Source organism: Ochotona princeps, chromosome 12 (genome assembly GCF_030435755.1).
Source record: "Ochotona princeps isolate mOchPri1 chromosome 12, mOchPri1.hap1, whole genome shotgun sequence".
Lineage (NCBI taxonomy): Eukaryota > Metazoa > Chordata > Mammalia > Lagomorpha > Ochotonidae > Ochotona > Ochotona princeps.
The window spans coordinates 10,965,316-10,986,459 of record NC_080843.1 but is presented as its reverse complement, the minus strand read 5'-3'; the positions used below and the strand labels follow the sequence as shown (position 1 = coordinate 10,986,459).

Here is a 21,144-nt window from a genome sequence, read left to right as displayed (position 1 = left end):
TCCGGCCATTGTGGCCACTTGGGAGGTGAGTCAAAGGATAGAAGCTCTTTCCCTCTGTCTCTAATCCTCTCTGTATATCCGCCTTTCCAATAAAAATAAAATAAATCTAAAGTATGAGTTGGAGTGCCAGTACCTAAGAGCTAAGGCTGGAGACCCTAGGTGGCTCGAGACGCCACCTTTGAGCAGGGCCTCCACTGCAGTCGTCTGCCCCAGGGCCTGGACGCTTGTCGTCCTAACACAGACATGTCTGCCCGTGTCCCGTGACACCACCCCGCGCCCTCCAGAGAGGATGCAGCCCGAATGCACCAGCCTAGGAGGCAGCGCCCAGCGCCTCCACCTTAGCTCCTCCCACACCCCCTGCCGGCCAGAGGGGTATCTCTAGCTACGATTGGCTCAGCCAGGCCTCCGTCACGCCTCAGCTCGCCTACGATTGGCCACGGGTCGTGCGCAGAAGCCCGGGAAGCCTGCATCGAGACGCCTGCCTGATTGGTTGAAGGAGAGGGCATCACGTGGCACAAGGGCTACTCTCTGTTGGCTGCAAGTGCTGCCTTGGGGTCCAGGGACGTGATTGGATTTGCTGCAGTGAATTCCGGCTTCCTACCCGAGGCCCCCTGCGCGCTGTTGCTAGGAGGCGTCCCTGGCTCTCCCGCAGGCTGTTGCGGGCACTCCGGGCTCCACGCTTTCCCGCCGCCCGCGGGTGACCGGGCATGGGAAGAGCAGGACTGGAGGCGGGCCCCTGGGGGCGGGCCCTGGCGGGCGCGGGGCGTGGTCTGACGCGGTGGGTGGGGCCGGTGGGCGGGGCTCCCGCGGCGTCCTCGGGCGTGGGCCCGGCTGCTGCCGTGACACCTCGCCTGTGGCGGGCGCCTGAGGCGCTCGGCCGTCGTGGCCGCGGGGCCCCCCTCTGTGTCCCCACGCTCCCAAATAAACTCCATTTCGCTGTGGTTTTACAACCTCAGGCCGAGGCCTGCCAGTGCTGGAAGAAACAGCTTCCCATCGTTTAGGTGTCAGTCAGGTCCATCCAGAACTGTTCTAGAACGCTGACACACGGCACGGGGGTGGAGGGGACCGGGCTGAGGCAGCCGGACCCGGCGCGGTCGCTTCCTCAGACTCCCTCCTGTGGCTCCCGTCGGCCTCGGAGCCTGTGAGGGCGGCGCTTGGCGGCTGTCGGCGCGGGCCGGGCCCAAGGTAGCCGGGCCCACGGCAGCCGAGGCGGGGCTACGCGGCGGACTCCGCCCCGGGCCGCCAGGCCGTCCCCGCGGCCGGGCTGCGGCGGGCACGCGGGCGCGCTCCCGGGCCGGGGGAAGCGGCGGCGGCGGCGGCGGGCGGGGAGCTGGGCGTGGAGGCGCGAGGGGCGGGGCGGGCGGCACTGCGGGCCCGCGGCTCGGGCGGCTCCGGCTCCCTGCTCGCCCTCAGCCCCGCCGTCGGCCGCGGGAGCGGGCCCGGCTCGCCGCCCGGCTCGGCCCACGCGCTGGGCCGCCGCGCCCTCAGCTGCCGCCGTCGCCGCCCCTGGCGCCCGGGGGCCCGGCGCGGCCGGGAGGTGCGGGCGGCCGCGGGAGGCGGCGGGCTCCGGGGGCAGCAGCGCGGCGGGCGTAGGTCTATGTCGCGGGCGGCGGCCGCGGGGGGACGATGCGCGAGTACAAAGTGGTGGTGCTGGGCTCGGGCGGGGTAGGCAAATCCGCCCTGACGGTGCAGTTCGTGACCGGCACCTTCATCGAGAAATACGACCCCACCATCGAAGACTTCTACCGCAAGGAGATCGAGGTGGACTCGTCGCCGTCGGTGCTGGAGATCCTGGACACGGCGGGCACCGAGCAGTTCGCGTCCATGCGAGACCTGTACATCAAGAACGGCCAGGGCTTCATCCTGGTCTACAGCCTCGTCAACCAGCAGAGCTTCCAGGACATCAAGCCCATGCGGGACCAGATCATCCGCGTGAAGCGGTGAGCGGGCTGGGGCGCTGCACGTCCCGCGCGCGGCCCTGGGCGGGAGCCGAGTGTGGGCAAGAGCTGGCGCTGTCGGGGTGCCCTGCCTGCCCCTCGTCCTCTTCCATCTCACGGGGCGGTGCTTTGTTTCTCGGTTAAAACCGGGCATCCCGGTGAGCCCCCAGCCCCTGCTCTCTTTGTCCCCGGGATGTTGTGGGTAGCGCTGCTCATCACCCCTCTCCCCCCAGCAAACTTTAAGTTGAGAACTTGGGGGTTGAGGGGCCCTAGAGAGGCTTTTGCTCGCAGAGCTGGGGCGCACTACTTCTGCCCTGATGGTGCTTGACAGCCGGACCACTCACGCCTGGGCTGCGGGCAAGAGGCCGGGGGTCCTGGTTAGGTGCCCCAACGTGAACTCTCTTATGCAGGGTGCAGCTTTAAAGAGGGAGTGGGATGGGATTTGGAGACAGCTCGGTGGGGTTGTACATTTGGGGTATGAATGAACCATTCACGGGAAGAGAAGGCTGTTCGAGGTTTAAATTAGTAAACGAAGTCTAGCTACTTTACCCACTCCCCCCATGCCCCCCCTAAAGGGAAGGGAGGCAAGCAGTTCTGAAACACCCAGAAGTCTTGCAGAGGTAGGTCTCAAGTATTAGCTAATTTAAAGTTCAGGCAAATAAACTCCTGTTAGCACCCCTTTCCTAAGGCAGGGATTTTTGAGATATGGAAGACAGGTTTAAAATAAGCCAAAATGTGGGGGCGGGAGGTTTCCTCTTAGAAGTCCCTAAATGTATTTTTCCCTATCATTTCGGCTATCAGGAATGTAATAAGATCTTAGTTCAAAGTTTTGGCAAAGTTTTCTAGTTACTGTTTAATTACAGCTGACTGTTGTGTCTAGTTCGTGTTGGTGCTTGGTGGTCATTTGCGTATAATTTTCTTTTTTCCTGCCTGACTCTCCCTGTAGGCTGGAATTGAAAGCCACTGGCTGCGAAAGGTGGCCCGGTGTGTAGCACAGTGATGTTATGGGTCAGTTTGAGTCCTGACTTAGATGGAGTGCGGACCGAGCTCTGTATCCTCAGCCATGCTCACAAACCCCGTGCAGGTGGCGGGTTTCCTATAAAACGTAGGAGATCACAGGAAGGACTCTCCTCCTTGTCCTTAGTCAACTTTAAGAACTGATTTCATGTTGCAGTAAATTTTGCACTGGAGTGCAGTGGGTATTCGTGTAGGTTTTACAGACCTGCTGTTCCCAGGTCTGTGACTCCGCCGGCTTTTGACTTTACCCATCTCGTCTTTTAAGGTTAAGTGTTTACAGTTAAGAGTTGAACGATTTTGGCATGAACCTAAATAGCGTAGACATTTAGGGGCTCAAATTCTTAGCCATGTCCTCTTCCCAGTACTACTCAATTAAAAAGAAAACTACAGCAAGCCCATCTCATCCGTCAATGTTAAGCCAAATACATGTCTTAAATTCTAACCCAAGTAACCCTTCACATGAAGATGCATACATACATTGGTGAAGTCTTGTGCCCAGGGCTGGGAGGAAGGAGTGTGTCTGAGTGTCACTGGATGGTGTGACCCACCAGTTGGGTAGTTACCACTTGGTGCAGATGACTTCTCTCAGTGTTTGAAATGGGTTAACCTCGACGGGGGTCCAGGAAGGGCTGACCTGTGGGTGCTGTGACCTGGAGGGACAGAGGGGCAGACAGGGAGACAGGTTCAACCCATAGCGCCAGATGGAGTCAGGCGTCTGGATCAGCAAGAGTTTTTCATAAACTTTTCACTGGAGTTTAGTCGTGGCACCCGTGAGAGCCGCTGGGATCCACTGAGTGCTGTGACTGCCACCTCCTAGCTGGCTTCCCTGACTGCAGCGTGTTCTGTGCCAGTGGAAGGCAGAAGGGCGCTATGTGTGCTGTATGTATTGGAAGGAATGTATCACATGGATACTCCTCCCAGTCAAAACAAAGAAAGCATGAATTTCAATTAAGTGGATTTTCTACTCTTTGGAAGAGCAATGTTTAAATGAACTGGTTGTTCTAAGAGTGATTGTTCCCACTTCTTGGCCTATTGTGTGCCCTTAGTGGCTTTTGTTTTTTCAAAAATTGGGTATTTTGTTAATAGTAAGTTTTGTCCCTTTTCCTGAAATCTTGACCTTGAGATAAGTGAAACTTTGGAGGAAATAATTTAAAGTTGTATTTGCATTTTGAAATTCATTACCTACCATTGACGGGATAAAACTAAAACACGGTTAAGTTTGGAAAATTTCTGTTGTTATTTCTTTAAAATATTTTCTGTTGCTAGAGTACTTAGGGAAAAAAGCATGAAAATGAATATTTAACTTCAACTACAGAACCAATGTATGGCCAGTGAAATGAACTTCCTGCATCGTTCTTACTTGAAATGCTTCATTTTTGAAAAACATAAAACTGGCTCATACTCCCTTAAGTATATGTGGGTGCACACACATCCATTTACTGGGAGACTTCAGAAAGTTCATGGAAAAGGGCAATGGAAGATGTTTATTTTTATGCCCAAAACAATTGTAATCTATGTTACATTTTTCATGATGTACATTTCAGTAAACTTTGAAAAATCCCTTACTACAAATAAGACTGCTGGTCAAAGCTAAGTGGAACAATTGAAAATGTTGCACTTTTACATTACTATTTTACATTAATGTGCTTAAAAAATCCCTTGGGTGGTTGACATCACCAGTCAGAGGAGTGATTGAGATACAGGTGTTTCCACGGAACAACCAAATGGTGTCTGACTTGGTGACTGCATCTCTTCTTGTTGCAGGGTCGGCCTCTATCCTTACTTGAAGTATATTGAATGTGATTTACTGGGTCTGTTTGTTCTTAGGGTAAAGCTCAGAAACTTTGATTCTACGTGGCCTTCCAACACCTGGCGAGTTCTTGTCCCTCGCTGGCTCTGCAGCCTGAGCCCTCAGTGCTCACCCCCACCGCACTGCAGCCTGCACGTCACAGTTTAGTTCTTCGCAAGTCCTCGGGCTCCTCCTCTGCCTCACAGCAATCTGCTACCTTTCTTACAGATTTCAATCCTGGTCATTCTTTGCCCCTGGTTAAAATATTTCCCCCACACCAGGGAACCTTCTCCAGCGGAATCACTTCTTCCCCTGGCTTCTCATTTACACTGCGTGCCCACCAGCTCCCTTAGCTGTACATCTCCAGACCTCAAGAAATCCCATCCTTTCCCTTTTCTTTGTAGCACTCAATAGAGTTTGCTCATATAATAGCTGATGTGCAGCCTTCTCACCAAACTGGAAATCCTTGTACAGGCAACTTCCTGGCAAATAGGAAACAACTGAGAAATGTGTTGTAAAAAGGCATATTCCAAGAGAAGCTCATATTCCTGTGGTCCTTTGGCCTTCATTTCTCCCGAAGATTTTTGTTTTATAACCAGAGAAAATGAGCTCCCTTCAGCCCTAACATTGCGAGAGAGTTTATCAAGTTGAGACACAAGAGAAGAGGTGGGGCTTAATTAAGCTCGATGTCCTTTAGATGAAGGAAGTGGCAGGGAGATGCATGGAACATCGTGTCTGGATGCTGAATTAACCAACTTGGCTAAGCTAGGAGTCTGTCTACAAGTGTTAAGGGAGGTATTGTTAAAAAAAATTAAAGTAGATTACAGAAGACTTTGGAATTGATCCTGTAGTCAAGAACCATAATCAAAATTATTATAGAAATAGTGGCAGAATGTTAATGTGATAGGGGGCTTAGTGCTAATAGACCACTCTCTTGTAATAGGAGGAATAATTATCCATATTGTGACAATCTAGTATTTACATGAAATATCAAGATTCTGGGTTATTGAGGTGTCCATAGGAATGCAAATGAAGCAGATGCAACTAATATAAAGAATGAATCGAACTTAATTGGAGAGGGAGAGAAAGATCAGAGGTTACCTTGCCATTTCCACATGAGTGAATAGGATTCTGTGGGGATTATGAGCGATGTTTCCTTTTGGGGGTGAATAAAGCCCAGAAGTCAGGTTCTGTGTGAATATAAAGGCTCTGGCTCGTCTGCACAGTTCAGACTGGGAGAGCGGATGAAACCCAGAGAGCATAAAGAGAGAGTTAGGAATAGCTATTAGAGACGAATGCCTGCAGCCAAAGGTAGAAAGGATAGTTGTGCTGTGTACAGTGGAGACTTCACAACATATAAGATTTGGAAGCCTGCAGAAAAGAATGAGAAGAAGGTCTTGATGTATATTGTCCATAGTGAATAAATTATTGTTTCTTAGATAGTATTAGTAATAGATTCGTATCATGTAAGTAATAGTTTTGAAGTAATCCAACTAATTGCATTTTTCATAATAAGTAGTTAAAAGAAATCTGTTCTAAATTGGAAGCATATTGCCATTTCCATACATAGGTCTTTGGCCTATGATAGATTGGTGCTGATTGGTGCTTATATAGCCAAAACTAGAGAACTCAACATCAAATGACGCTTGTCCAAACTAAGTTGAAACATCCATAACTGCACTGCCTTTCTTCCTCCCCAAACACCTCCTTCCCCAGGCACCAAAATTCAAAGCCAGGTTGCCCAAATGCAAAGCCTAAGTTATGTATTTTTTGGGGGTGGGGCCAGGTGGCAAGGAGTGGGACTAATAATGCATCAGTCAGAACAACTTCTAATGATTAACTTAATAAATGTATACCATGAAGATTAATAACAATCCTGACACATAAAAAGAATCTACATATGGAGAAAAGACCAAATGGTGAGAAATGGACAAAACAAAGTCATTAATAGTCATGTTGGGAGGAGGCAGTGTGGGAAGTGATATGAATTGTCAAGTCATTTTTCATTAGGGGACACCTGATAATCAAAAATTGAATTTTAAAAATTGACACCAAGAACTCAGTACTTTTGTTAACCTTGTTGGTCTGTCTTGAAAACCGTTTTATTGAGGTATGATTGGCCTACAAGAAGCTGTACCTACTAAATGCATATAATTTAATGAGTTTAAAGATAAGTTTACAAATATAGAACCATCAGCCATTGTATATGCCAAAAATCTGGTCTTCAACTCCCAAAGCTTCCTCCTACCCTATTTGTTTATTCACTTACTTATTTATCCACCAATTCTTTCCTTGGTTCTGATGAGGATACTTGACATGAGATCTAGCCTCACGGCAGATTTTTAAGAATATAGTACGGAATTGTGGGCTGGCGGCACAGCTGTACTGTAGATCCCCCAGACTCGTTCATCTAGCGTCTTTAAAAAAGCAGCTTTGTTCAGTGAGTCATTTTTTATGGTCCAGTTTTTGTTTTGTTTCGTTTTGTTTTTTTCTAAAAGGAAAACTTTGTTTTTACTCCATTGTAAGCTTGGAAGATGAAAGATGTTTTTCTTTTTGCCATCCCAGGATTGGAATTTTTCAAGTTCACTCTGCCAATTGAGATGAGCTCCCTTGAGCTCAATCGTTCTGTGAAATTGCTTCTGTCTAGTAGGGCTGGGGCGGAGGAAGGTAAAGGTTAAAAGAATCGTCAAGAATCAGCAAGAGTGTAACGTGCAAATCTTGGCTTATTAAGGTTTAATGGTAATTGCACCAATGAAACCTGTAATCAGAGTGATCTTTATGATAATGTTTACTTTTTTTAAAATTAGGAAGGTGCAAAAATCAGGAGCCAACCAAGCATTCTACTAGACAGGGGAGAAGCTCTCAACTCGCCCTCTGGCAAGGAGACTGAGGAGCAGATCTGAATGGGGACACAGTGGGCACTCAGTGGGAAGTTCTTAGACTTCCCAGCTGTCTTCCAGGAAAAGCCAGATAGCTTACTAAAGTTGAACATTAAGAGCAGGAAGAGCAAGTAATGACAACGTCTGTGGATGACACAGCCAGTGGGGAGGGCCAGCAAAGCTGGCATCTATTTACTAAAACTCTCAATGAACTTGGGATTCAGTTTCTAAAGACAAACTTCTTGCATGTATCTGTGGCATGTTAAAGATTAAAGTGTATATTGAATACAGTTATACATATTTCTGAGCAAAGATTTTTATATAAAGCCAGCTACACTGTATTAAAAGGAATTTTAATTCTTTCCATGTTTCCACTAGTCATTTTCTTTGGAAGCAAGGCCTCCAAAGTAGGGTGTGTGTGTCCAGTCTAGCACTCTGCTGCTGTGTTGACTCTGTGTCATCTCTTGCTCTCCATCAGTTTTTACCTACGTTTTTCTTATATCCTTGTGCTTTTCAGACTTACCTTTAAAAAGGTATAAATGAAAGTTGGAGGAAAAATAGTTGAGTTTGGATAAGAATAAATGTTTGAGCCAGGCAAAACTTAGGGAGATTGAGTAGTTAGGCAAAGAATTTCTGTAGGAAATTAAACATGAAATTTTGATAGTGTATAGAAATGTGACATTTAGTATACACTTTTGCCTGTTATTTATTGTTTTGACAGTTGTGGTTCTTCATTAAAAATTACTCACAAGCTGACAGGTTTTAGTTTGTTAAACATGCCTTTGTGCTTGATCAGCTCAAGCCCTGAGCCTGCGAGTAGAGTGGTTATTTCTCTGGTATTTTGAGTAGAGGGGTAATTCTGATCTTGGACATTTCAGTAAAATGTGCAAGCAAGCTATAAAATGTCGATACCATTTAAGAAAGTGGAATATCTGAAAATCAAAGTTTATGGTATGTGGAGTAGAGTCTTATTTTGGCACAGACATCTTTCAGATAGGTGGATATAAAGGATCTTCATAAAGTTCATGAAAAAGGCATATCATGACAAAATGTATCCTTCAATTCCAGTTTTCCAGGAACCCTTTGAAATGCCTTTATAAACTCTCAAGTTGCTAAGGTTTTATCATATGACACTCTGAATACTAAATAGATTGAGATTGTTTCTCATCCAAGTTTTAAGCCTCTTTGGAAATACTAGGACTAATAGTCCAAGTATTTTACCTTTTTCCCCTTGTAGGAAAACTAATAAAAAGCAAATACTTCATCAGTTTAGTTTTTGGTAAGTTTCTATTTAAATTGAGGAACACTGCTATGAAATAAGATTTCTTGGGGCCAAATGTGTGCTAGGTTAAGCCTCCACCTGTGGTGCTGGCATCCCATTTAGTCCTCAGTTCAAGTCCCAGATGCTCCACCTCTGATACAGCTCCCTGCTAATGGTCTTTGAAAGCCAGTAGAGAATGTCCAGAGCCTTTGGGCCCATGCACCTGTGCGGGACACCCAGGAAATTGCTCCTGGCTTTGAACAGGCCCAGTTCTGGCCGATGTAGCTATTTGGGAAATGAGCCAGTGGATGAAAGATTTTTGTTTTTTCTTCTAATTCTGCCTTTTAATGCCTCCCCAAGTGGCCGCAACTGCCAGAGCTGAGCCACTCTGAAGCCAGGAGTCAGGTGCATTATCCGGTTCTCCCGGACTGGTGTAGGATCGCAAGGACCTGGGCCTTTTTCCCACTGCTTTCACAGGCTGCAGCAGTTGGATGAGAAGTGGAGCAGCTGGGACTAGAACAGGCAACTGTGTGGAATGCCAGTGCGTGCAGGTAGATTAGCCTATTGAATCCCACGCTGGCCCATGGGTTTGAGATTTTGTAACTTGCCAAAATTGGTATCTTAGGGAGAAATGGGATGATTGATAATTTTATTTTTTTAAATGGCTTCATCTTCCAACAAAAGTATTGAAAAATATTAATAGGTCTTTATCAGTCTACTCAGCAGTAAGTTTCAGGAATTTCCTAAGCAGAACTCTTACAAAAATACATTTTATATGATGACACTGTACTCTAGGGTAAAAATGTGTCGAGCTGAAACCAGTGTTTCATAAAACAGTAAACTTGTCACATTGCTTTTGCTACATTTTCTGTTTATCCTTTTCATTTTTGTTCATTGTTTTACATATCCTCTGACCACCAAATTGATATTGTCACACATAATTAGGAACTGCTCTTCTGGAACATTTTACTCTAAGAAAACTAAATGGAATTATCTTTGATATTTTGAAATGTTATCTTCTCTCTCCTGCCTTTCCAGTTTCCAACAATTCTACTTAAGATTACAAAATGAAATACTTCCCAACACAGGTTAGTAAATGTTACCTCTGCTGTAGAAAAACCATTTAGTCATTGAACAAAAAATTAAGTCTTCTGAGGAATTATTTATAACCATTTGTTGTGTGTATTAAAAATATAAGAATGTGTTTCTTAAGATAAGCATGTTCACTCTAGCAATGTAAGCTAACACTGGGCTTGTGAAAAATCTAGAACAGAGTAAGGGAGGTTGTTTGAGTTGAACATGCCTAAATGGAAAATCCAAAATCTGAAACTCTCCCGAGTGCTGACATGACACTGCAAATGGAAAATTTCCACCTGATCTCAGGTAACTGGTCACAAGAAAGACAACAATATGCCCAAACTGTTGTATAAAGTCACCTTTAGGCAGGTTGTGTAAGGGAATGTAAATGAATTTCATATTTGGACTTGAGTCATGTCCCATGAGATCTCATTAGTAATATGCAAATACCCCAGTTCTTTAAAAATCTGACCCGTGAAGTCCCCTTATCCTGGCCGTTTGAGACAGGGGTACTTGTAGTAGTATTCAGACCCAAGTGCGTGATGGCAGAGTTCTCACTGTAGCAGGTTGCTGAGGAGGCCTGGGGCCGGCCACATCTGCGCAGGGTGATGCTGATGTGGCCGGTGTCGCTCCTCCTTTGAGGCGCTCAAATGCATGATGACCACATTTAAGCAGATTTCTGAGAGTCACTTGGTTAAGTTACCCAAGAGAAGCACTGCAAACTTTTTCAATGGTTGACATGTAAATGTGTGATTTTCCTGCTTTCTTGGCATCCCCTTTAAAACTAATAATCCAAGTATGAAAATCCTGTATCATATCATTAATGCATTTTGATATTTTCTCCCTACCAAATATCTTTACAGCTCTCTGTTAATGAAATCTCAGTGTGTTTTTCTCTATAATTGGATGGAGAACTTTGTTTTGTTCTAATTATGTCTGTAGGTTTCCAGTGAACACAACCAACACCATATAACTTACCATGATTCTCTAAAACAGTAGTTCATGGTGCACACTGATCTTAATTTTTTCATCTTTGAAGACAGTAAGTATTGATAGATGTAAAACTGAGTTCTGGCACTCACTAGTTCAATAATTAGGAACAAGTTAATGTTCTCTGCAAGGCAATTTTCTCATCCATAATATAGCTATGATATCATAACTAATGAGCCAAAAAAGAATAAAGTGCTTCTTGATATAGCCAGTCCAAAAGCATATCAATACTAAGATTTCACCACAAGTCACGGCAGAGGAATGGGAGCCATGTGTTGGTCTGCAGCAGACGGTACGTTGCTGTGTGATTTCTAGGACTTAGGCTCAGTTGCAGAACTCGATCGATCCTGTGCCGAATCTGTTTTCCATTGCTTTCTCCTCAGTGCTTCAAGCACTTGCACAGTATGTTGTGGAACTTCTACAACATAAGGTCTGAATGCATTATATTTTTGCCTTCCCTACACACTTATACATGTTGACATGCAAATGTGACTGTTTTTATGAATCACAGAGAGTCATAGTAATGTTTAGCAAATGTACCTTAAGCATAAAAATACTGTGTAGGAAGTGACTTAATAGAACTTTTCTTTAAAAAAAAATCTTGATGGTAGACCTCCCTGTGAGTATCAAAAACTTGGCCTAGAGTGAAGATTATTTTCTAAGTCTTTATGGTTAGTTATATGTAGTAATTGTGTTGACAGCTTTTTTAGTAAGTCAACTCCAGAAAAAGTTTTATCTTTTTATAAAAATCACCACTGTATTTACATGGCATTACCTTAAACATTATGCAGAATAAATAGAAGATACTCCCTTTACCCTTCTGATTTGTCAAAATGTAATCCTATCTATGAAAGTATGTTAGATGATGTTATTATGCAGAAATAAGTGTTTGGATTTCTAGTTTCTGGGTTTTTTTTAAGTCAGAAATTTGTAGGACTGAAGACTGTTATATTTTACTTAGTCTGTCTTAGTTCATTCAGATGCAATGGCAGGATGCCTTAGCATTGATGACTTCTAAATGAGGGGAAGTCATTGCTCTCAGCGTGGAAGTCAGGAGGTCCAAAATGAAGACCGTAGCTGATTCTGTGTCTGTGAAAGCACATTTCTTGGGCGGCAGCTCTTGCTGTGCTCTTATGATGCAAGGGACAAAGTGATTCCTTTTGGCCTTGTTTGAGAGGGCCCTTATCCCTTCCACAAGAGGGGAGTGCTCCGGAGCTAATCATCTTTTTTTAACTTCTTTTTATTATTATCATTTTATGATACAGTTCCATAGATCTTGGGATATCCCTTATCCCCTCTCCAATTCCCTCCCCCCCACTGAGTTCCCGTATGTCATTATCATAGTACAATTCCCCATACACAGTCATATGTCCATCATTGCGGGAATGGGCAATGGCACACAGTCCAGCATCCTATCGTCAAGATATAGTAAACAGTTTCATTTGGAGTCCATCTTTGGTCTGGAAGTAGAGATGCATATTGCATTGTAGCCTCATGTCTGGGTATGATAGACTCCACTACAGTTACTATGCATCCCCTTAAATGAAAAGCCACAATACAAAATCAACAACAGGAAGAAAAATAGAAATTTATAATGCCATGAAGTTAAATAACATGCTACCAGATATAATAGTCTCCATTACAGTTACTATACATCCCCTTAAATGAAAAACCACAAAACAAAATCAACAACAGGAAGAAAAAGAACAAATTAACAACACCATGAAGCTAAATAACATGGTACTGAATGACTAATATGTCACTGAAGAAATGGAAAAGAAACCAAGAGCCTTCTTGAAGAAAATGATGCTTCTGTATGATCTATGAGTCATTGAAACATTTAATCAGAGGAAAGTGTTTTGAAGAGATAGAACTAAAAAATAAATCAAAATCCATGAGATACAGTTTCTGCTGATCTTTGTTGGTGAACTGTGTCTCCTGTAGGCAACAAATAAATGAGTTTTGTTTTTTAATCCAGTCTACTAATCTGTGATGTTTGATTGATGAGTTTAAGCTGTTTACATTCAGGGTTAATACAAATAGGTGGTAATTTGGTCCTGTCTTTTTAGCAATGGGTCGTTCATTGATTTTGTCTTCTGTTGTTATTTTACTGGAATGTTATTCCCATTTTCCTTTGGTTTTGGTGGGTGCTATTCCTTTTCTCTGTCAAGAGAACATCTTTAAGTATCCTTTGTAGGACAGGTTTGGAAGAGGCATATTCTTTTAACTTTTCTTTACTGTAGAAGAATTTTATTTCATGTTCAAAGACAAAGGAAAGTTTTGCTGGGTACCTTACCCTACACTGGCAATTTTTTTCTTTTAGAATCTGGAATATGTCGCTCCATTCTCTTCTGGCCTGTAATGTTTGCTGTGGGAGGTCTGCTGTGAGTTTAATTGGCATTCCTTTATATGTCAGGTGATTTTTTTTCACATGCACATTTAAGGATCTTTTCCTTATATTCAATTGAAGAGAGCCTGTTGGGAGTTCTGTGCCCCTCCTGGATCTTGTTTCCTAATTCTTTCTCCAGATTAGGAAAATTTTCCCTCATTATTTCATTAAATGCATTTGTAAACCCAACTTCTCTTTCTGCACCTTCTGCAACTCCCATAACTCGTATATTGGGCCTTTTAATAGTGTCTTTCAATTCTTGAATACTTTTTTTGACCTGATCCAGCTCTGCTTCCAGCTTTTTGGTTGTTTCCCCGAGGTGACAGGAAATATCTTCTAATTCTGAGATTCTTTCTTCTGCTTGCTTCATTCTATTTTGGCGACTCTCCACTGTACTTTTAATTTGCTCCACTGTAGTCTCTATTTCTGATATAGCAGCTTTCATTTGATTGGTTTTGAGTGCAACATATTCCTTGAATTCCTTGAATGCCTGCTTTACGTGCTTCTTGTTGTTGATAGTTTTATAACAAGTGTTTTGAATTCTATATCTTCCATTTCTTCAGTGTCTTCATCAGTTAACTCTGAATTTGGCAAAGGGTTTTGCTTGTTTGCAGGGGAGTCTTCAGTAATATTCATTGTGCCTCTGTCTCTTCTTTTGCTCTTGGTCATTGTACTTCTGGTTATCAGATTCTTCTCCTTGGAGCAGGTTCCTAAGCTGTGTCACCCACAGGTCTGTATTTCAGTTTTACTTATTGCAGTTGGTACATGGCTTTTTGTTTGCAATCAGTTGGCCATTGCCTCTAGCAAGTTCCAGGTCTGGGTTCTTATATTAGATTTCCACAAAGAACTCCATAACCCCAGCTCCTGGCTCACTGGTCTCCACCTCCTGTTATACCATGCTGAGGCTGCACCGTTGTCTGTGCAACCTTTCTCCCACTTCCAGTTGGAGTAGGTCCCAGGATTAGGGAGACACCAGGTGTTCTATATAGCTAGGTTGTTGGTTGTGCTGATCTTGCCAGAAGCTGTTGGCTGTTAGGTCTGAGGGCCACACAGACCTATTTTGACCTGTACAGTGCCATAGTTGGTATTATTTTGCTGTAGAACCAGCACAATGCACTGAGTCCAGTGAGTTCTCGCGAGCTCAGCACATACGCAGCTCACTGTTGTCCCCTGCAGTCTTAAATTCTTTGCCACACTGTAAGAAATGATGCCTGATGTGCCACTACTAGAGTTCTTGATCTGCTGGCCCTCAAGTCTGAGGGCTACCCAGGCCTGTCTTGGGTGGAACCTATAGGAAGCCATGTTGTTGTAGTTCACTGAGGCAGAAATGAGTTCACTCCCAGCTCTGTGCATGCGTAATCCTGCCCCATAGCCCCTGCCTCGTTAAGCAAGATGGCGCCCGATTCGGCTCTAGGACATGGACTGGACTATGAAATTCACCCTGTTCCTGCACAGCACCGCCCTTTCTGGGAACTGCTGCTCTGTCTCTGCTCCTGGTCAAATCAAACAGACCAGCAGGACACGCAGTTCTTTTTTGGGGTTCACCTCCTAAGCTCCTGGTGAATGTTCCTTCCCACCTTGTTGCTGGCGTAGTTCCACTGCTGGCGGAGTTCCTGTCACCGTTTGCTGAATGCTGCTGGGGTATCAGTCACTGCAACACCACACCGTTGTTTTCACTGCTTTTCTGTATCTGTCAGTCTCCAGGTACCCCTCTGCTGTTGTTCTGTCCTCTCCCATTTCCCAAAATGTGCCCTCTCTGCTTCATACTGGCTGATATTTCTCTGTCTGTTTAAACGTGTCCTTACCCTGTTCCATCATCTTGATTCTCTAATCGAGCTAATCATCTTTTAAAGATCCCACTCATGAAGATAGTGGCTCATTGGGGATTACATTTCTTTTGAAATTTGGGGTCAAACAAACTTTCAGACCCTAGCAGTATATTCAGTGTATTATGCAATGTGTAGTTTCCCACCCCACACCTAAATAGCAACCTTAGTCTTCTAAGTACAGTCAGTGTGCATCAGCAGTGTTGGTTGGTAATGTGAAGGACTCTGTGCCTGTTGGTAAGACAGCAGTAAAGCACTGTCAAAATGCACCAAAACATCAGTTGTACTATTTTTTCCCCTAGGCTGTTTTAAGAAGATAAGGCTTTGTCAATGGGTGGTTGAGTCTTTGCATAATACTAATGACACAAAACACTTCATTCACCATGATGTGGCATTGAGGGGCACCAACGCATGCATGCATCTTATGTCATATCTTCCCTCGTGGCTGTCAACTAGGTTTGGAGTGCTTGTCAATCACTTTTGTTGAGAAAGGGTATAAACAGTGTTGCATCAGAGGATGGCCATGTCAGTAGATGTGGTTGCTGTAAGGAAAAGCTCCTTCAGCTCCTTTTGGACTCATCAGGGCAAATGTTGTAATCCACTGGAAGCATTTACCTTGAGAGAGGCAGTGGGATGTTGGTGTTTACAATCCCTGAATTAGCATGGGATGCCTCCCAAGAATATATACATTTTGTTTATTAATTTGGAAGGCAGAGAGATGGACAGAACTCCCGTCCACTGGTTCACTCCTGAAATGCAGTGAGCAGGGCTCAAGCAGAGCTTGAGCCAGAAGTACAATCCAGGTGTCTAGTGAGGGTGGTAGAGACCCGGTCACTTGAGGCATCAGCTTTGTCTCCTGAGCTTTGTATCGGTGGGAAACTTGAGTCAGCAGCTTGAAGCCAGGAACTGAAAGCAGGCACTCACGTCTGAGAATGCAGGCATCTGAACTACTTGGCTAAATGTCCACTCCAAAAAGGCTACTCTTTAAAAAACAGATTTATTTGTTTGTTTGTTTGTTTGTAAGGCAGATCTACATGGAGAAGGAGAGATAGAGAAAAAAAAAAAAAACAACTCTTCCACTTACTGTTTCACTCCCCAGTTAGCTGCAGTGGCCAGAGCTGAGCCGATTTGAAGTCAGAAGCCAGGGTCCTCTTTAGGTCTCCCACATGGGTGCGGGATCCCAAGGACTTGGGCCATCCTCTGCTGCTTTCCCAAGCCAAAAGCAGGGAATTGGATCAGAAATGGAGCAGCCAGGACCTGAACTGGCACCCATATGGGATGGATGGAGGATTATCCAGTAAGGTACCTCACCAACGCCAAAATTACTCTTCTTCCCTCTGTCACTTCATTTCATAGTCCATTATTATTATTATTATTATTATTATTATTTTCCATGATATAGTTTTATAGGTATAGGGTTTCCTCTCTTTCTTCTTTTTTCTCCCTCCCCACTTCCCTCACCACCATTTTCCTGCAAATTATTACAATGTTATAGTCCTTCAGCTGCAATCCAAATTCCAACATTCTGCTATTTATGTGTATCATGGCATTGTAGGTACAGGCAGTTGAGGCTACTGTTAATGACAGAAAATATTTATTACTAAGGCCTCCCAAGCATATTGTGGGGTATGTGTGTGTGTGTGTTTGAGTGACAGAGACAATCTTCCTTCTGGTGCTTCACTCTCAAAATGGCCACAGTGGCTAGGGCTGAACCAAACCAAAGTCAGAATCCTTGCCTAAGCTCTAGAGTGGCAGGAGCTGGTGTGGGCTCAGGCGCTTGGGCCATATTCCACCATTTTGCTAGTAGCAGGGAGCTAGATTGCGAGTAGACCAACTGGAATTCAAACTGGTGCTCCTATATGGGGTGCAGGCATCATAAGTGGAGGCGTAACTAGCCACACCACAGCACTAGCCCCTTGTCATCTGGTTCTAGTGAAAGAAATGTTTATACGTTTATGGTGCCGGGGACAATCTGGGGAAGGATATCAGAATGGGTATGGTAATATACCCTTTGCAACCGCTTGAAGTAATTGGTACTGGCCCCTGATCACACTCTCAGCAGTGTCTGTTGTTTGTAAAAGTAGCTGACATGGACCATCTAATTTATTTGAAAAAAGGAGTTGCTTCCATATATTTCATGCTAGTTTGCTTAGGTTTTGATATCTACCATCTAGCACTTAGAAAGTACTGAGTATTTTGTTGGGTTTATGAATAAAGATCCTTTTAGGTCATTACATTCTGTATTTTGATCACTTTCTCCCTCAAGTCTCTTGAGACCCCTGTTATATGAAATCGGTATTTTAGCATCCATTACAAGGCATGATGAAGAGAATAAAACTTTGAAAATCGTGAACCTTCCAAAAGACCATGTCAACCTTGTGGCCTTGTATGTGTTTGCCTGGTGTCAGGGATGAGGTTTTGATTTTGTTTTAATTGGGAACAATATACCATGGATACTTATTTTTTAAAAAGGGTCAAGTTTGAAGACCATTGCTTCCGTAACTCAGTTCTTTGATGCCTGTAAGTATTGAGAATGAATTTTAGCACTTGGGTACAGCTGCATATTAAATATTCATGGCCCTTCATTTCTGCCGCTCCCAGAAGTAACTTCAAGGGTAGCAGAGCTGGCAAAAGGCAGAAACAAGACTCGAATTCAGAACTCCTAACACTATTGAGTTGGGTGTTTTTCCTTTTTTGACCCCTAACCATTATCTTACTAGAACTTCATGGCCGTGTTTCCTGTGTAGCAGCTAGACTAACCAATATTTGCAATAGGAACATAAATACACTTCTGTTTGCAGAAGGTAATACACTGGCAGCATGTGATAGCAGAATAGTGTGTCTCTTGTTTCTCTCCAACCTTTCCCACAAAGATTGCTGATCTTGGATGTGACTGTCCTTGGGCAAGGGAGAGAAAGTCAGAGGAGATTGGCATTTTTTTTTTCATAGCTGTATCAACACAATTAAAATTCTAGAGCTCACTTACTAACAGATGGTTTGAGTGAACTTAGAAAAGAGTAATTAGCATTTTATATAGTATTTTACAGTACTCACAATACTGTAATGGTTAATTCATGTAAACCAGTATAATGGCTGGCACAAACTAAGGCTTTTATGGATGCTAGCCATTATTGGTGAAGTCATCACTGGTTTCTTTTATTCTTGTATATTAAATGTATTGGTAATACATGAGTATTATTAATGTTTCTCTTTCAGATTTAAGGGACCTGAGGTTTGGAAGGGTCAGGTGACATAGCCAAGGGAGCAGGTATTGTAGGTACTCTAAATTCAAATCTGGTGCCTGCTTGATTGCTCGCTCTGACTCGCTCACCCTTACTGTCACTTTCTGACTTATAGTGCACTCCATCTTGATCTTAGCAAGTGATTAAATTGTGATTGGCTTCACTGGTAATCTACAGGAGAACTTTAATCATTGTAGAGTCACTATGTATTTTTACGAAGGTGGTAATCTGTGGGGATGGGGGAAGAGTACGGTAAAAGCAGTGTGTTTTCAGATGATTGTTGCCATGATGGCATAGGATAGAGTGGTGGAGGGAGAAATCGTAGGTGAGACCAGAAGCTGTTCCAGGAGCTTAGGTATGAGCTGTTCTGGAAATCAAAAGATTTTTATAGTGGAGGTAAAAGTGAATCAGGACCTGATTTCTTCATTCAGTAGTTCCTGAATTACTGCCCATCCCTCATAGTTGTTGCCAGGGTAGACCTGTTGTTTCAGCGTTTCTCGCACCTTATTACAGTTATTAAGACTGCACAAGTCCTGTTGTTTGTGCCCCACAGAGATGTCTTCTATTTCTCACTTTGCTTCAGGCTTGAACCAACTCAAAATCTCTACTCCATCATTCTGTGTTGGTTTCTACGTTATCTGTCCGTAATGAGTTTGCAGCTCCTTTCTTCTTGAGCTTTTGTGTTTGTTCTTGCTTTTGCCGTCCGTTATCTGTGATCCAGGTCAGACATCACCAGCCAGTCTCATGCAGGTTGAGCCACTCAGTTACAACATGTGTGTAACTGCTGTGTTCTTCCTCTCCTGAATTGCTAACTTCTAGCCCGAGTCTTCTGGATTGCAAAGCTTCCTCATTTCAAGATTTCCTGTCTTTTTGTTTCACTTGTTACTATTCGTGTACATAGTAATTTGAAAATGAGAAATTTTTTTTGTATGTCAACAGTAAACAAAATCTCCCGGAATAAATACTCTGATTTAAAAGTTTTCAGGAGTCTTAGCTGCTGTATCTTTAAAGCATCTTTAAATCCTCATTCAGATGTAGCTTTAGAAAGTAGCTGTAACTGAACTTTAATTATGTAGCAGATACAAATTAAATATGTACCAGATAAGAATTGTCGTTCATGGGCTCCAAGCTATAGTGTAGTGGTTCCTATGGCACCGAACCACCATCCCATATGGTTACTGGTCGATTCCTGGCTGCTCCACTTCCAGTCCAGCTCCCTGATAATGGCCTGGGAAAGCAGTGGAGGGTGGCCCAGGAGTTGGACCCTGGCACCCACATGGGAGAGCAGAAGCTCCTGGCTTCTGGCTTTGGCCCAGCCTACCGCTGGCAGTTGCAGTTGTTTGGGTAGTGAACCATCAGGTAGAAAATTCATTCTCTCTGTCTGTCTCTCTTTTTCTCACTCTTTTACTTACTTTAACTCTGCTTTTCAATAAAAAGAAATGTCTTTTTAAAAAAGAATTTTAATTCATCAAAAAGCTTTAGCCAATAGTTCAGATATGAACTGGTGCTAAGAATGCATGAGGGTCTTCAAAAAGCATACAGAAAATAGATATTTTAGAAATACCCAGATTTCAAATTTTTTTGTATTAAAATAAACTTTCAGCTCCATCTTCCCATGGACTTTTTATATAATTTAGAACTTAATCCAATTATAAGTTTAGGTAACAACCCAACTGCATACTGACGAACACTTGACTCAGTTTCATCTTCATAAGTAAATAGTTAGGCCTGTGCTTTTCATGTTTTAATGCACAGGTTGCAGATTTCAGCTCACCAAAGGTAAGATGCATGTGTTAGGTCTAAACATCTCTGTTCCTGTTAGAAAGGAAAGCTGTGTGTTACTCCTCTTTGTGCCCATTCCTGGTGTCTCTAATTATGTAAAGAAGTGTGCTTTAAGGAGAGATCTTAACATGATAGAATTTCAAAATAATTTTTTGGTGACACCTAAGAATTGTACCTAGCTGTAGAATGCTAAGCCATATCTCTCTGTGCATGTGTGCGTTCTGTGTTGTTCAATCCGAATAAACATGTCAGTCTTACAGAATTCAATACTGTGATTTTAACTGGATGACAATTTATCTGTACATCTAATGCATATGTCAAATATAGACTGACAGCTGCTTTCCTTACCTTATCACAAACATCTTGAGTATGCTGCTGTTTGCTTTTAGTTTCTAAATGACAGTTCTGTGGGTTTCTAGTTATAAAACCTTCTCTCAACTAATGCAATTCTGGCCTAAATAATCTCCATTTTTGGTCAATAAAAAGCAAGGTTAAACATAATCATTGTTATGTTTTCTCCTTTTTGGCATGGATTTTTGAAGTACGTGGCATCTTGATCTCTCTGATTCATGGTCAGATAGATGTGAATTTTAGACCTGAGAGTGAAAGAAACCTACAGAATTATTTTCATTTTTATTTCCAATAGTACGTTGTACATTGTACTTATGCTTTCAGTCTGCAGCCAATTTTGAATATAAAAAACAGCTTGCAGCATGAGATGAAATTTTAAACTGATTAGCAGTTTTTAGCTGAATAACGTGCATTTTGATGACTTTAAATGTGATAACCAACATGCATGTGCACTCCATTTGTCTTGAAGATTATTTTGTTGTTCCTGTTTTAATTAAAAACTTACTTCTTTGTCGTGCTTACTGATTCTTTCTTATAACTGAGGTGTTCTTTTTATGCAGTAAAATGCACAGATCTCAGGCATGTAACCAGATGAATTTGTTAT

At 43.3% G+C, this 21,144-nt stretch overlaps 1 protein-coding gene across 1 annotated transcript in view; it reads left to right on the top strand.

Moving 5' to 3' along the window:
- Nucleotides 1-1,501: 1,501 nt before the first annotated feature.
- Nucleotides 1,502-21,144, top strand: part of RAP2A (RAP2A, member of RAS oncogene family) — a 33,239-nt gene continuing 13,596 nt past the window's right edge. Inside the window, exon 1 of the mRNA XM_004577387.2 lies at nucleotides 1,502-1,940. Coding sequence (XP_004577444.1) covers nucleotides 1,627-1,940 — 314 coding nt within the window. The 5' untranslated portion in view covers nucleotides 1,502-1,626. The remainder of the gene's footprint in view (nucleotides 1,941-21,144) is intronic.